Source organism: Eretmochelys imbricata, chromosome 3, assembly GCF_965152235.1.
Source record: "Eretmochelys imbricata isolate rEreImb1 chromosome 3, rEreImb1.hap1, whole genome shotgun sequence".
NCBI classification, from domain to species: Eukaryota; Metazoa; Chordata; order Testudines; family Cheloniidae; genus Eretmochelys; species Eretmochelys imbricata.
In genome coordinates, this window is record NC_135574.1 from 26,643,338 (window position 1) to 26,660,036 (window position 16,699).

Here is a 16,699-nt window from a genome sequence, read left to right on the forward strand (position 1 = left end):
CTATCTCCCACTACTTTTCTATAGCCATCTGGCCTTGCCCCGTCACACTACACATTATCTTTTCCTGGATTGCACTGATTAATGTTTAATTTAACATATATGGAATGCTTCAAGCTAGAGTCTAAAAATATGGTTACATGATAAATATTTTACTTGCTAAATGTAAGGGAAGATGGGTCAGTAATCAAAGCTTTATTTCCCCTCTCCCCTCCTGTATTTCAGTTCTGTTACAACTGGCTAGTGATGCTTTACCAAATGATATGACCTTATCTCTTGCCTACCTACTTGCATTACCACAGGTAGGTTTACTTTTATGTGTGTATGCACAAATGTTAGCCTCTCATATATTTGTTCGCTTATAATTTTGGAAACCTGTTTCTTTGGGCTTAAAATTCATATCCTTCATCTCTACAAAATCCAGCTTTGGGCTGATAACACTGAAGAAAATCTGAACAGATATTACTGAACTGTTGTGTCGTGAGTGCTGGTATACATCCTGATATTAAAATTAACTTGTCAAGCCTTTTTGCACAACAATAACTCAAATGCGGCCGACAAATTTGGAAGGTAGCATTTTAATAAAGGGGGATCAGAATTGTGTTTAGCTGAGTGATATTTTTCGGTAGCCTCAAGACAGGAGCTAGTGTAATAAAGGTGGTGTTTTGTTACGTATTTTGATGCAGTTATGTCCATTTTTGCTATATATTAAATCCCTTTTAGGGGGGAGAAAAACACATGCAGTCAGTTCTGTTTCTAAACCATCATTCAAGACCAGCTTCTAGAAAGCTTGTGCGCTTACAATTATAAACTTGTTAATTCTTTCATCTAAGTTAATGTCCTTTTTCTCCTAGGTGGTAGATGCCAACAAGTGCTTTGAAAAGCAGTCACATTCTGCTTTATCTCTCCAGCTGGCAAGTTATTACTATAGCCTGCAGATCTATGCTCATTTGGCACCATGTTTCAAGGACAAATGCCACCCCCTCTACAGGGTTAGTTCTCTTTTTTTCCCATATTCGTTAATATGCAATATAAAATCTATTCTAAAAAGCCTGTATTAAGCCTGTTAAGGGGAAGCTCTTACTTGCACTTTGGATAGTCAGCCAGGTTGTATGTAATAATTTATTCTACTGTTCTGTAAACAGAGAAGTACTTAACATATGTTTCAAAAAAGTATAGTACATATTTTTGATATGTTAAGTTATTTAGAATTTGTATACAGTAGCGCTGTCCATTTCCAAAGCACTTTACAAACATTCATCATATACTGAATAGGTCATCTGCCAGTATGGATATTACACCTTTGGGGAAGACTAAACTGTCTGTCTAAACAAGAACTGTGTTGTTACAAAAAGTTTCTTTTGCGTGTTTTGAGACAGTGTATTGTTGCACTGTACCTTAGGTCAAAAATACTTCATTGCAAATTGATTACCGAATGATAATTACTCACTAACTTGATTTGACCAGTTTCTTTCTGTTGTACAGATTCTCTCCTTATTCATCACTAATAGTTAATGCAGGCAGGGGGATCCTACCAGCTCCCTGACTGCCATGGGCCAGGGAGACTCCCGCCAGCTCTCCACACACTGCTGCTGTGCGGCAGAAGGACCCCTGGCCGCTCCCTGCCCTCTGCGGCTATGGGGTTGGAGGATCATGGAAGCACTCCCCACCACTGGGGAGGGGACAGGGGGACCCCAGCAGCCCTCCCTGGAACTGGGTAGGGGGCAGGGGGACCCTGGAGCTCTGAGCCCGCATGGGCAGTGGGGGCCCCAGAGCTCCCAGCCACCCCGCAGCAGTCCAGTGCCTTCCCATTTTATCATGGATATTTTTTAGTAAATCCTCAAAATGATAAAGGCATTTGTACATGAGAACTCACAATTTCTCTACAAGACTCTTCCTTCTGATCCACTCTCCGCCCCCAGAGTCTTAAAAAATGGCTGGTAGATGCTATAAAACACAGGTTGTAAGTTACATACCTAGACAACATACCATAGTTTGACCTGTCCAGAGAAGCAAACTCATTCCCAACTGGACAGTTGCTGGGAAGAATTCATAGCCACCAGTTGTTCAAAATCAGGAAGAGCTTTCTGAACTGAATGCCAAGAATTGCTCACCTAGGAATCAAAACAGACATGGTTGGTCATAACTTTACCAACATGGTAAAATTTACAAAAGTCCTAAACTTCAATTCATTAATCATTTCCTGGCAGTGATCATTTATAACCAACTAGCCCCAATAGCTATTAGTGCTGATTGCATGCATCAGCTTTCACCCTGATTGGGTTTCTCAAGATATGCCTGCAAAAATTCTTTCTGAGAACCTAGAACTACTCCCCTGATGCAATACAAATTTAGGTGTCATTCTTTGATTATTTCCAAATGTCCCTTCATGGGCAGGGAAGTACAAAACATATGCTGAACACAACCCAATTTTCACTCTAGACTCTGGAAGTAAGCCTTTCAGGGTGGGATGCATACTTGAAAGGCAGTCTTTCAAAATGTCAGTGTTCACATTGTTTTAGTTCACTTTGACATCTTTTTCAGTGAGGGGTTTTAATAAAAACATTGGTGCCATTCCTGTGTTCACACTGTCTAGGGCAGTGGCCAATTCCTGCTGCTTCAGAAGATGGTGCAAGTGACCTGGTAGGGGGCAGTTTTGGTGCTCACAGAGGAATCTGCTCCTACTTCCCATTAGAGGTGGCTTCTGGTTGAGGCACCAGTATTTAAAACCCTTCCAAAACTAGGGAGTAACTAGAGGTCAAAGCTTGTCCACGGCAATGGAAATAATATCCGGGGCAGAGAAAAAAAATCTACTACCTTTCAAAACAGTTAAAGTAAAGGATACAGAAATGAGGAAAAGGGAGAGTTGAAGTCCTTCTCTTAATCTTCAACTGGTCCAAAGGGCTCTTTGGACTTGTTAGATAGCCCAGGAACTCATCTTGTACCTGCAGAAATTACTAGACCTCTCAAAGCAGGCACTCCTTCATCTGGATCTAGAAATCAGACAATTAATAGCCTGGACATCAAAAGAGAAGTAGAGTTCAGCAAGGATTCTCCATTAGCCTCTCATACATCTTGGAATCCAGACAGAACTTTCAAGGAAATTTCATTCATTGATCTGGTCAAATTACATTTCTAGTGTGAGGGGGAAACATAAAGCTCTTTGGGGAAAGGACTGATTGTGCAGTACCTGCAGAATGGGGCCCTCACTTCCAGGGGTTGTTATAATATTAATAGAATAATCATCACAAAGTTCTGGTGATCTCAGCTACATTAGAGTTTCTCCAGAATGGTTGTTTGGAATTGTACAGCAAGACACCATTAAAATATGGATACAAGCCGTAATGGTGTTCTGTAGATAAGCACATCAACTTTATCATCAGGTGCCTAAATTAATCAGAATAACAGATCAGACAAGCCTAGACCCCATTACCTCCAAATGGTAGGTTTTGGAATTAGTTCCCCAATCTCTACAATAATCCCAATTCTGTTGTGAGGAAAAGATCATTCTTATATCTCTGGGCATCTTTCTGTTCAAGGTAAGTTTGTCTTTCCATAAGTCCTGTTGAGCGGTTTTTTATTTAAAATCAATTTAGTGATTTTTCTGTTAAACTTCCATGGGTTCAGCTCCTGTTGCTATAGTTTCAAGCTCAACAAAGTGAAAATCCCCTCTGGTGCTTTTCTCAAATTTGGAGACAAGGAACACATGAAGACCAAGGAGAGTGACCACAGACACAATCACAAATACAAAGTCTTATCTATACTACAAGTTTTATTAAAGCAATACGTAAAGTTACAATTACCTGTGCTTATATAAATCCTAAGAAAAACCATGCAATGACTAAGACTGTAGTTGTACTCATATCCTCAAAGATATTCTAGAGTCTGATGAATCTCTCAAGAGATGATCATTAATGGTGGGGTTTCAGAGTAACAGCCGTGTTAGTCTGTATTTGCAAAAAGAAAAGGAGTACTTGTAGCACCTTAGAGACTAACCAATTTATTTGAGCATAAGCTTTCGTGAGCTACAGCTCGCTTCATCGGATGCAAGTGAGCTGTAGCTCACGAAAGCTTATGCTCAAATAAATTGGTTAGTCTCTAAGGTGCCACAAGTACTCCTTTTCTTTTTATTGATGGTGGGGTGTTTCCCAAGGGTCTTCCCTTCTTTTTACCCAATCCGGGAACCTCTTTTAGATTGCTGTTCTGATCACGTCTAACACCTTATGTATATGAATGAGAGTTTCAACACTCTCTTCCTTATCTGTACTTCCACACTCCATGAGTATTGGGGTGCCACATTTTTCATAGGTTGATTCTTAGTTCCCCTTATTCTCACTAGCATCTATGCACAACATGTATGCATGATAACCTGCAGTCAGAATAGGACAATCCATGGTGTTACAATCAGGTGTCTTGTGGTCTTGGACAATACATTGCAGTGTGTTGCAGTCTATTTTTCTGTAATGGTACCTATTGGCACATCTTTTACAGTAATTTTTCAACCTTACTGGCATAGGGGTATTCCTAGGTCACAGACTCATGACAAATGTTCTTAAGTTTACAGCCTAGTATGGCTAAGCTAAAATCTTACAGGCCTCTCGGCCTGCAGGCCTTGCAGTCCAGCCACTCTTTACTTATATACCTAATACACACTCATCGCACTTTGGGATCCATGTCTAGTAGCACAAATATGGTAGTATGAATAGTAAAATAATACCTCAAGCATATGAAGTACATATGCCAATTCATAGAATCATAGAAGTATAGGACTAAAGGGACCTTAATAAAGGCCATTTTCTGTTCATCTCATTCCATGCAAAATGCCGAGGCGTTAGGGTCTCAAAGTTGCTGCAGGCAAGATGTTAGAATCCTGCACCAGTTGGCATTCTAGGCATCTGTGAAATTATTAACAGAAGTCCTGACATATATTGGAGGGAAGAAGTGGGGGAGGGAGAGGAGCATTTGGGTTGTTCTTACGTAATTCCTTAGTGTGCATATCTCTTGCTTTATTCATTGATCTGGTCAAATTTACATTTTTGGTGTGAGGGGAAACAAGCTTCTTTGGGTCAGAGCTACCTCTTTGTGCACTTCCTAACACCATGGGGCCCTGACCTCTAGATGCTGTTGTCATACAAATAGAGGAATAATCACAAAGGCCTAGCAATATCAAGTACGCTAGAGTTTTTCCAGGAAGTTCTGTTGGATTCTTACAATCAAGCACTGTAGAAACATGGATACAAACCATAGCAGCATTTTGTAGGCAGGCACACTGGAGTCTCCATTTGAGTATCAGGTGCCAAGTTTAATCACAGTAACAAAGTAGACAAGCCCGTGACTGGTCTTTTTGTCACCATTACTTCTGAAAGGCAAGTTTTGGCGTTAGTTCCCATATCCACACAAGAACACCTGAAGGAAAAGATTATTCTTATACTCCAGAAACCTTTCTGTTCGAGGTAGGTTCCTAGTTCCACAATTCCTGGGAAATAGTTCTCCCATCATCTTTTTGTAACCCTTGGAAACTTGGTTGCATAAATGAGTATTCCTAAAACTCTGAAGCTATATCCCAGGCATCTGAAGTACAAATGCCAACTGTGTCCTGGTCATCACATTCTATTCAAAATGCCAAGGCCTTAGGGCAGGGGTGCTGGACCAATTTTTATAGTAGATGTGCTGCTGATGGAAACCATATATTTGGTGTTCGTTATGACTACTTCAAGCCAGGAGGTGCGGCAGCACCCCCAGCAGCCCTAGTTCCAGCACTGCTGCCTTAGGGCCTCAAAGTTGCTGCAGGCAAGATGTAAAAATGCTGCACTAGTTGTCATACTAGGCATCTGGGAAACCATTCACAGAAGTCTCTCGAGGCATTGTGGGGGGAAAGTGTATGAGCCCCACTTGAGGCAGATTTGCAAAGTAAATTTCCATTCCTTTTGGTAGGAAGGTGCTCCTGGGTTAGTTCCCACATAACTCCTTAATTTATAATGCTCTTATTTTGCATGGGGGATGGGAGAGGGACTTTGATTCCTGCCTGTTATTCTACTATATTATTATTATTATTTTATTTTTATTATTAAAACTCTGCTTATCCCCTCTCCCCAACTTCTGGGATTCACTTCCTGCTGTTTCTGGTTAGTGATGAATAAGGAGTGAAGCTGTGCAACGGAATGAGAAATTTCTTACCTGAGAATTTTCTTTCTGTTAGCAGCTTCTCTCCTTATTGAACCTACCCTGACCGACTGGTAAATGACCAGAATACAAATAGAATTTTTTCTCTAACAGGAGACTTGGGGATATAATTGTTTTAAAATTAATATGTCAAGTTGTTATCTTAATGCTAATAGTTGGTTGCTGGAGTATTTCTGTGGCTGTGAAAGAACTCTTCTGGTGGCCTGACATGAAGGGCAAGGCTTAGTCCTGGCGCCTCCAGCAACAAGATTGGGTTGCCTCTGAATTTCATAGCTGGGGGGACATTACCTATATTGATGAATGAGGATAGAAGATACCAACAGAAAATTGTCAGAAAAGAAATGTGTGGTTCTCTTCTCCTGTATGGTATTTAAAGTAAGAAATCAAAGGAAAAGCTGAAACATTCATGTTCACTATGAATGTTCTTTTCTGAGCCACTGTGTTATTTGTCTTGTGACTACGGGTATGTCTACACTGCATGTGGAGGTGTGATTGCAGCATGTATAGACATACCTGAGCTAGCCTTAATCTAGCTAGCTTTGATGCCAACAGCAGTGAACCTTCAGCAGTACTTGCTAGCCATGGAAGTACCCAGGCTCCTGGATGGGCTTGTAGGACTTGCGTTGAAGCCCGCATTGCCATGGCTTTGCCACTGCTGGTACCCATGCTAGTTAAAGCTACCTTGGGTACGTCTACAAGTGCTGCAGGTACACTCTCTGATTGCAGGGTAGGTGCACCCATAGCGCAATGGTAGTCACTGTAACTAACTGGCTGTTGCCAAATCCAGCCTATGATTGCACCAGAATAAGGAAAGCATGAGCTAGGTTGGTTGTGAGTTGACCAGACTAGACATGGTGTGGGAAAAGCTTTGTGTTGCATTTTCTCAGTTCTGCCTTTTTTTCATGAAGCTAAGAACTGCCTCCATCTTTTCGAGTGTCAAGCTTCAATCTTGTATTCCTTCAGATCCCCTCTTCAAACCCACTGCTGTGCAGTAGACTTGAAAAGTTAATCTGTTTTCTGATGTTGTCTTCACTCATTCTTGTGCACAACTCTTTGCTATGTGTAATTTGTCCCAGGTGGATTTTAAGTTCCTGGGGCACAGGTATTTTCTTCCTCTATGTTGGCAAAGTATTGTGTCATCTGTAGTGTTGAGAGCAAATAATAAATAGTACTAACAGAGTCTTACTTGGTCTCAACAGAGAGTAAACCATGCCCAAACATGCCTAAAATCTTTTTGACAATCCCATTTTATCTTGGAAAATATTAATTAAGGGTTAGAAAATATGCCTTATACTGTTAGGCTCAAGAAGCTCAATCTGTTTAGCTTAACAAAGAAAAAGTTAAGGGGTAACTTGATTACAGTCTATAAGTATCTACATGAGGAACAAATATTTAATAATGAGCTCTTCAGTCTAGCAGAGAAAGGTGTATAACATGCTCCAATGACTGGAAGTTGAAGCAAAATGTATACTGGAAATAAGGTGAAAATGTTTAACAGAGTAATTAAGCATTGGGACAATTTACATGGGTCATGGTGGATTCTCCATCGCTGACCACTTTTAAATCAAGATTGGATGTTTTTCCAAAAGGTATGTTTTAGGAATTATTTTGGGAAAGTTTTTGGGCCTGTGCTATACAGGATGTCAGAATAGATGAACACAGTGGTCCCCTCTGGCCTCAGAATCTATAGCCCTATTAATGATGCAAGCCTGTCTGCCATCCAAAAGCTGTAATCGTGTAGGGCCGGCCAAGTGCCATTGCCGAAACAAAGCTTTCTCTTTTAATTCAGAAAAAGGACAGTTTCCTTCTCCTTCCAACTCTTGGTAAGGGCCCTATGTCAAATAACTTTTTCCAACCACATTTTTAACATCATAACTCCTCCAAATCAATTTATGTAACTAAGTATGTAATTACAAGTTAGAGGAAACCATATCAGTCTCCAATAAGTACCTTCCATTCAGGCAGTCTGCTTAACCTGTACTTGCATTTTCTTGTGTTTTGTAGTTTGTGGTGATGAAGAAAAGTTACCAAAGTAGTACTTTATCTGAGTAAGTTGATTGTCACAGAGAGTGTTTTGCACAATTCAGACAATTAAAAAAAAGAAGTGAATGCAAACCATCTGTTTCTGCTCCTCTCATCCTCAGCTGCAGTCTCACATTGCTCAGCTTCCATTTTGATCCAAGAATTTCATGATTGAACCTTTGTTGCAAAAGAAATAATGATCTCCTTGTACAACACTAGAGTTGGGTATAGTCCCACAGTTGTATTACTTTGTTCCTGTAAGACCTACTTGTCCCCTCTGCTAAGTCTCTTGTCCCTTTTTTAAATGTCTTGGAGGCAGCAAAAGGAGGAAAAGAGAACTTGTGCTACAGGTTCCACTTAATGCTTTTTTTAAGCTGCTCTCCAAACACTGATAGTGTAAAAAAACATTGTATTCCTAAACTTACTCTTCTCCAGACCCTTACCCAACTGCTTTTCTCTCACTCCAGTTGTCAAGTTTTCAAGGTGATCTGCTACAAAGTGCCGAATTTCATTTTACTAAAAGATCTGACTTTCACAATCAAATGAGAACCAGAACTCTCGGTTAGGGAGGAGGGAGTGTCTAATTTTCTTGCCACCCTCTGATTCTTTATGGTAGCCGTACGTAGACTTTCACATAGCAGTACTTGGCAGTAAGTTGCTCACTACTTGCAGCATCTTTGTGTCTCCATGAAATAATCACCTAAGACTTGGAAAAGTTTTCTAGTGAGCTGGGGAGAAAGAAAAAAAAATTACTGATAGATTAAAGTGCTTTCAGGACTGAAAGATATTTGGAGGGACTTATACCACAGTGATTCTGATCTACTGTGAGAAATGGTTTGAAATTGTAAAGGCATTTCATACAGGCCCCCAAATCACTATCACAGGTTAACAACTTTTGGGTCCTACCTGCTTGGGCTGAATTTGAAACAGAGATGGAGAGGCATAAAGCTCCGTGTCCCATTACAATCTACTGAACTATCCTATCTGCTATCTTGTATTAATGGGCAGTTATGTTTTGTGGTGCGATTTAATTTGACCATATAGTCAATGAGGTTTTGATCATTACTGTGCTTATTTAAACAGGATAACTTAAAACTGAATAAGTTGTCATTGCCACACATCTCACTTTTTTTTTTTGTGGTTTTTTTGGATAAGTAATGGGGAGTCCTTTTGGACTTTCCCAATGCAATAGAATTTAAAAAAAGAAAAGAATCTAGGAAGTATTCCATCAGCCAAAAATTGCCCGAGTATTCAAACAGTGGAATCTACTATTTAAGGGGTTTACTATCAAATCTGCTTATATGGGTATTCCTGCCTTTACTACTCAGATATGCATAACATTATCCCGTTTTGACATCCATAGGTATAAATCAGTTATGTCTAGAAGTGTGTATTGTGACAAAGTTCCTCCTCTACTTTGGTGGGTATTGTGCTTATTGGCAGATTTGCTCGCCTTGGAGCTTCACGGCAGCCCTCAGTTTGGCCGTTTTCGTGAATCCACAGTCCAGGTCAACTCCTCCTGTGTCTGACCAGGAGTTGGGAGGTTTGGGGGGAACCCGGGCTTGCCCTCTACTCTGGGTTCCAGCCCAGGACCCTGCAGAATACAGCTGTCTAGAGTGCCTCCTGGAACAGCTGTGTGACAGCTACAGCTCCCTGGGCTACTTCCCCATGGCCTCCTCTCAACACCTTCTTTATCCTCACTGTAGGACTTTCCTCCTAGTGTCTGATAATGCTTGTACTCCTCAGTCCTCCAACAGTCCGCGTTCTCGCTCCCAGCTCCTTACATACGCACCACAAACTGAAGTGAGCTCCTTTTTAAAACCCAGGTTCCCTGATTAGCCTGCCTTAATTGATTCTAGCAGCTTCTTGATTGGCTGCAGGTGTTCTAATCAGCCTGTCTGTCTTAATTGTCTCCAGAAGGTTCCTGATTGTTCTGGAACCTTCCTTGTACCTTACCCAGGGAAAAGGGGCCTACTTAATCTGGGGCTAATATATCTTCCTTCTCTTACTCTCCTGTAGCCATCTAGCCCGACCCTGTCACAGTATTCATTACAGTGAAATAAAATATCAGGTTAAAACTATTCCCCTGCTTATAAACAAGAGTGGAGACTTCTCATTTCAAGCTTTAGTAATAATTCCACGAAAATTCCATCTCCACACCATGGAGTCTTGTACCAAATATATAGAGGAGGGAATCTCCATTAGGTAGTTATAATTTTAGAAATTGAAGGTACTGTGGAATTGTAGTTCTAACAGTTGCCCATTTTGGGGAAGCACTCTGGGTCAAATTGACTTTATCATGCTGTCCACAACACATGGAAATTAAGAAACTGGAACCTATCATTTCATAAGCAACATTTTTTAAAGGAACACATAATTAACTCAAGTGCTGCAGGATAAAATACAGCAGGAGAGGTCGGGAATTAAGTAAATATTAAAAACAAAAAATCCTATATACTTGTATTAATAACTATCTATCCTCATGCTTCAGGACATAAACTGATTGGTATCTGAGGTCAGAAAAAAATCCCTCATGTGTAGACCAGATGCATTACCTCCAAAAACACCACCTACTAGACACACCTGAGTTCCATAGCAGAAAATTCTAATATTTTAAAGTGGTAACTTTAGGCTCAGGGCAAATGAAAGGCAGTTTTAAAAAAACTGTTTCGATTGACTCCAGAACTTGATGAACTGGAACATCCAAGACTATTTAATTTTTTTAAATTAAGATTATTAAAAGCACCATTAAAAGCAGTGTGCCCTTGTTGCCAAGAAGGCCAATGGCATTTTGGGATGTATAAGTAGGGGCATAGCGAGCAGATCAAGGGACGTGATCATCCCCCTCATATTCGACATTGGTGAGGCCTCATCTGGAGTACTGTGTCCAGTTTTGGGCCCCACACTACAAGAAGGATGTGGATAAATTGGAGAGAGTCCAGCGAAGGGCAACAAAAAATGATTAGGGGTCTGGAACACATGAGTTATGAGGAGAGGCTGAGAGAACTGGGATTGTTTAGTCTGCAGAAGAGAAGAATGAGGGGGGATTTGATAACTGCTTTCAGCTACCTGAGAGGTAGTTCCAGAGAGGATGGTTCTAGACTATTCTCAGTGGTGGAAGAGGACAGGACAAGGAGTAATGGTCTCAAGTTGCAGTGGGGGAGGTTTAGGTTGGATATTAGGAAAAACATTTTCACTAGGAGGGTGGTGAAACACTGGAATGCGTTGCCTAGGGAGGTGGTGGAATCTCCTTCCTTAGACGTTTTTAAGGTCAGGCTTGACAAAGCCCTGGCTGGGATGATTTAATTGGGTATGGGTCCTGCTTTTGAGCAGGGGGTTGGACTAGATGACCTCCTGAGGTCCCTTCCAACCCTGATATTCTATGATTCTATGATTCACCCAAGAGTGTCAGGTGCCTCCTGATACAGAATAAAAAGACGTGTTCCCTGCCTTGAGGAGTTAATAAGCTAATGTAAGATGTGATTCAATGAAAGGAGTAACCCACATTAGGGAAGGATAAGAGAGCAAAGACATGGATTACATTTTTAAAGGCTTAGGGCTTAACTGTATAAACATTTTGTTCATATGGCAACTTGAAAAACAATGTTAAAGTTAGGTATCCAAGTTTGTCATCCAGGCTCCTGGCTGTCCTTCTGGAGAAATTAAAAAACTTACACACATATTTAACTTTACATACTGTGAGTAATCCAATAGTAGTCAATGGGACTACTCACAGTGCATGAAGTTAAGCATGTGCATAAATCTTTGTAAGGTCACGGCTTTACTCAGTGAAGGCTAGTGCACAGAATGATGGACTGAAGTTTATTTTTTTGTTTTTTTTTTAAAGATAGATAAAATGAGTAGGTGATTTAGTCAGCCATTTTTTTATAGACATCCTGGAAAAAGTGGGTCTTGAGGAGAAGGTAGGTCTTATCTACACAGTATTACATCCTGGGACTACACCAGTGCACTTAGGTATGCTCTAAAACGTACAGCCCAGTGGGTGTACACTAACACACCATAAAGACAAGCCTGTAGCGGCTTTGTGGACCAGCTCAGGAAGGAATTATTTACTAAGATCACTTTTGGAGGACATTTCTGTTCTCCAAGCCTAAGTTTCTTATTTTCATCAAAAGATAAATTTTGTAGAACTTCTTCCTATTGATAGAACAGGTAAGAGGATAACTGTTTTACTGATCTACAAGGAAAGCATACTATCCTCCAGTGTGTGGGGGTCCTCCAGGATACCATATTCTGAACTCTTCGGGTGTTCGCAGGCAAACAAAAAAGATATATAGGACCTACTTTTAGTTCCAAATCAATAATACACATTTGTAGCATTTATTTTATCTTGTCATGAAGTATCTTTTTATTTGAGGAATTTGTTAAGAATTACTAAACTTGACTGAAGAATTGCAGTTTGGATGTTTCAGCAGCTCACCCCAAAATTATTTACTCTGATTAGATTTTCCTCTCAGACAGACCTTTTTCTTACTTTTCAGGCAAAGTCTTGAAAACCACAATTATTCCTATTAGAACCTTGTTATATATAGCTGAGAAAAAATATAATAAATTGTAGTATGACGTACTTTCCTGAGCTGCAATCTGGAACTGGGATACCTCTGTGGCATACCAATCTGGGCCCACCTCTCACTCTGTGAGGCTGTGACAAACTGCAGTCCTTGCCATATCTTGCACTTACGCAGCCAAACACACGCACGGAAACACCCCGCTGCAGTTATGTGAATGCTTTCTCTAGCCACTCATGAACCAACAATAGAGAGGTTTCAGCCAGTTCCTCCCAGCTCCCCAGCCTAGGACCCCAGGGCTCTACCATCTTGCCCTGGTCAAAAGCTTGACCAAAGTAATTTTATTGCCCAGTCCACCCGTCGCTCAATGTGGAGAGGACAATGCACTAGCACCTGTTCCTGAGCAGATCCCTGGTTCAGTCTTTCTTTCTAAGGTGTTTCCGGTGTTGATTCATGCGGGGGATGGAGAGGAGTAAGGCCAAGTGATGATGTTACTTCCTTCTTTTATAGTTTCTTCATTGTCCCAAGCAAAGTCCCCAGCACAGTTTGTGGAAATGTACAGGCACAAGATGGAGTCCCCTGTCACATGATCTAGTCACCTGCCCTTGCATGCTTCAATGAGTCATAACTGCCATTATCCATATACTGGCTGACGTGTCCCCAGGAAAATCTATCAGGTGGGGATAAGCTTCTTCCATGGCCCATTGTGTTCATTGATGGGCCATTAATTGAATGGTTCAGCCACAATGTGCTGGCTAGGCTGGATGTAAAGTACCTTGTCAGTGTCACCCCAGGAGCAAACACATTTGAAATACTGGTACATAGTCAATATTCATAACTTCAGATACAATGACAGCACATGCAATCCAGCAGGATATTAATGTTCAACAGATCAAGACTTTTAGAATGATACCTCACAAGGCATACTTTGCATAAAACATATAATTATATCACCATGGTAAATATATATCACCATGTCAGAGTGTTGATTTGGGGTACAGAATGTCACACAGTATTAGAAAAGATTGCTTTTAAAATTAAGGTCTGAAGTGTAGTCATCTTTGAATGCATACCCTTTAATAAAGGGGAATGATGATAGTATCAATAAGTGACCTTTTAGAATATGTCTACACTGCAATTAAAAACCTATGGCTGGCTCATGTCAGCTGATCCAGGCTAGGGGCTCAGGCTGTTTATTTGCATTGTAGTTGTAGGGCTTGGGCAGGAGCACAAGGTCTGGTATCCCACTAATGGGTAGAGTCCCAGAGCTCAGGCTCTAGCCTGAGTCCAAATGTCCCATTGCAGTTAAACAGCCACTTGGACTAAGCCCGAGTCTGCTAATATGGACAAGGTGCGAGCATTTAATTGCAGTTTACACATACTCTTAGATCAGGAGTCAGCAACCTTTGGCATGTGGCCCATCAGGGTAATCTGCTGGTGGGCCGCGAGATACTTTGTTTATATTGACTGTCCGCAGGCATGGCCCCCTGCAGATCCCAGTGGCCACAGTTCGCTGTTCCCTTAGATGCAACATCTTCAAGTAGTTGTTGATTACACCAGTGGGTTATAACTGTGCCAATTGAAAAATAATTCTCCTTTAAAGGAAAATCTGTAATTGGAAGCTCACGTTAGAAATTGTGGAAATTCTTCATTCAAGTGAACAAGGTTGTTCACTATGCATAGATTTTTGCCTATTCTAGTTTTTTACTCTATGCACATCACTGGCAATGACATGAGGGACCAATAATCTGTGTGCAGAATTAGTGTGTGTCAACCCAGCTGTTACTACAAATGTCACCAAAATTCCATTTTCATTTGCCTTGCAAATAGAGTATTGCATGAGTTTTAAGTTCCCATTCATAACTTCCCAAGCTCTTCATACTTTAATTTCCCTGAGTAGCTAGGCTTTCTCAATGAATAAAGCAGTTTTAAATTGCTAGATATTGGAACAAGGGGAAAACGAGCAAACCTGTTCTGAAAGCTCAAAAAATACTGCTCTTATGCTAAGGCCATGTGAAACCCACATTCTCCTGATCTTGCAGTCAATAATGTCATACTTTGAACAATGGTCAAAAGCTGATTCCTGAAGTTGTTATAACTCAGCCACTTGTGGCCTTGAATTCAGCTTGTGATGAGCATGTTTCTACAGCTAAGGTTCTTCTTTGAATGCTTGTTCATATCCATTCCACATTAGGTGTGCGCACTCTGCGAGCATGAGCGTCGGAAACATTTTCCCTTAGCGGCTCCCGGCGGGTGCCGCTGCGCCATGCATGTATACCCCTGCCGGCCTGACCCCCTCCAGTTCCTTCTTACCATCAGTGGCAGCACTGGAACAATCTCTCTCTCTCTCTCTCTCGTAGAAGAGCAGTCCCTTAGCCTTTTCAGAGTAGCTGTTATCAGTTAGTTAACATACCTTTATTGTGGACGCTTAAGTGATTAGGTGCTTGGAGGCTTCCAGCACCCGCCCCGGGCCGCGGGGCATGTCGCAGGCCCACAGCTTCAAGGCTTGCGCCACGTACCGCAAACCTATGCCAGTTAGTGACCCCCATGACTCGTGTCTATGTTGCCTGGGGGAAGAACATCAAACTGAGTGGTGTAGGGTTTGCAAGATGTTTAAGCCAAGAACAAGGAAAGAAAGAGACTTTTGTTCAAAGCAGCTGTTGATGGAGGCTGCATTGCAGCCACCAGGCCTGGAGCACCCGACGCTGGCTCAGGCTTCCTTGGTGCGTAGTGCCCCGGAGCCGTTGAGAGACCCGGCACTGGCTAAGCACTGTAAACTGTCAGTTCCAGAGCGCCAGACTAGCCCCGGCACCGCTCGTCCTCCCTGGGGTGGCCCTCGGTGCATCTGGAAGGAAGGCGTGGTCGTTCCCCGCACAGGAGACGGGCACTTCCCAAGGCCCCGAGCGCCGATAAGAGAGGGAAGGCCGCAGTACGGACACGGGCGGTCCCGGCAGCACAAGCTTCACTGAGCCTAGACCTAAGTGAGCTTAGTGCGGACGATGGGCTCGAGGGCATAACGAATTAGCCCTCCACGCATGGCACCTTTGAGGCTGCAAAGGACCTCACCGAGCTGTCGGCGGCGAGCCCCCTCCCACATAGGGAGAACCCTCCGGCACCCATGGCACGGGTGCCATCGAGGGGTAAGCCGGCAATGGTGTGCCGCTTGAGGACACCATCCTGGCACCACTCCCAGAGTTGGTCCCGGTCGAGCTCCGACTCCATGTACTCACAGTTACCAGCGGCCCAGAAGGAGGTCGAGACACTGGGAGCGGGTCAGTGTGAGGAAGCACCGGAAAGGGTACACCACTTTCTGGCACCACCCAGAGACCGGCACGGGGAGGAGTTGAGACGGCCCTCGCCAGAGGACTCCCGCAGACAGTCCTGGTCCAGGGAACACCGGCACCCGCTACCACTGGTACCATACCAGTACCACTCCCAATCAGCCAGGAGCCACTCGTTCTCCCGCCGGCGCAGATCGTTGGCACCGTTGTGGCCTTCGCAATCGGCATCGCCACAGTCTGGAGCCAACTCTGGCCTCAATAGCTACCCGCACTGGGCCCCGGACAGCAGGTGGGCTGGCAACCCCAATGGGGGCCGCCAAGCCATTGGTCCTTTTGGACCCCCTGGGCCTATCAGGAGTGCCAAGGGGCCTGGTCCAGGGCAAGTTACTTGTTGCAGCTATCCCGGTCCCCACACCGACGTCAGTTCCCCCCCCCCACCTTCTCCGTCCCTCTTCAGGGACCCCTCTCATGAGCATCTCCTAGAGAAGGAAGTCCGCTTGCTACTAGAGGCGAGGGCGGTAAAGGCGGTGCCGCACAGCCTAAGGGGGTCACCCAAGCCTACTCCCAGTACTTCCTCATCCCCAAGGCCAAAGGGGGCCTTCGCCCCATCCTAGACCTGCATGGGCTCAACAAGTTCCTGGTCAAGGCCCGTTTCCGCATGGTCTCTCTAGGCACCATCATTCCTTC

The 16,699-nt window shown here is 42.9% G+C and overlaps 1 protein-coding gene across 2 annotated transcripts in view; it reads left to right on the forward strand.

Moving 5' to 3' along the window:
* NBAS (NBAS subunit of NRZ tethering complex) overlaps positions 1–16,699 on the forward strand; it is a 409,249-nt gene that overhangs the window by 205,076 nt on the left and 187,474 nt on the right. For both annotated transcript variants that reach the window (XM_077812510.1, XM_077812511.1), the window contains 2 exons: positions 223–299; positions 852–989. In XM_077812510.1, the coding sequence (XP_077668636.1) occupies positions 223–299; positions 852–989 (215 nt within the window). The remainder of the gene's footprint in view (positions 1–222; positions 300–851; positions 990–16,699) is intronic.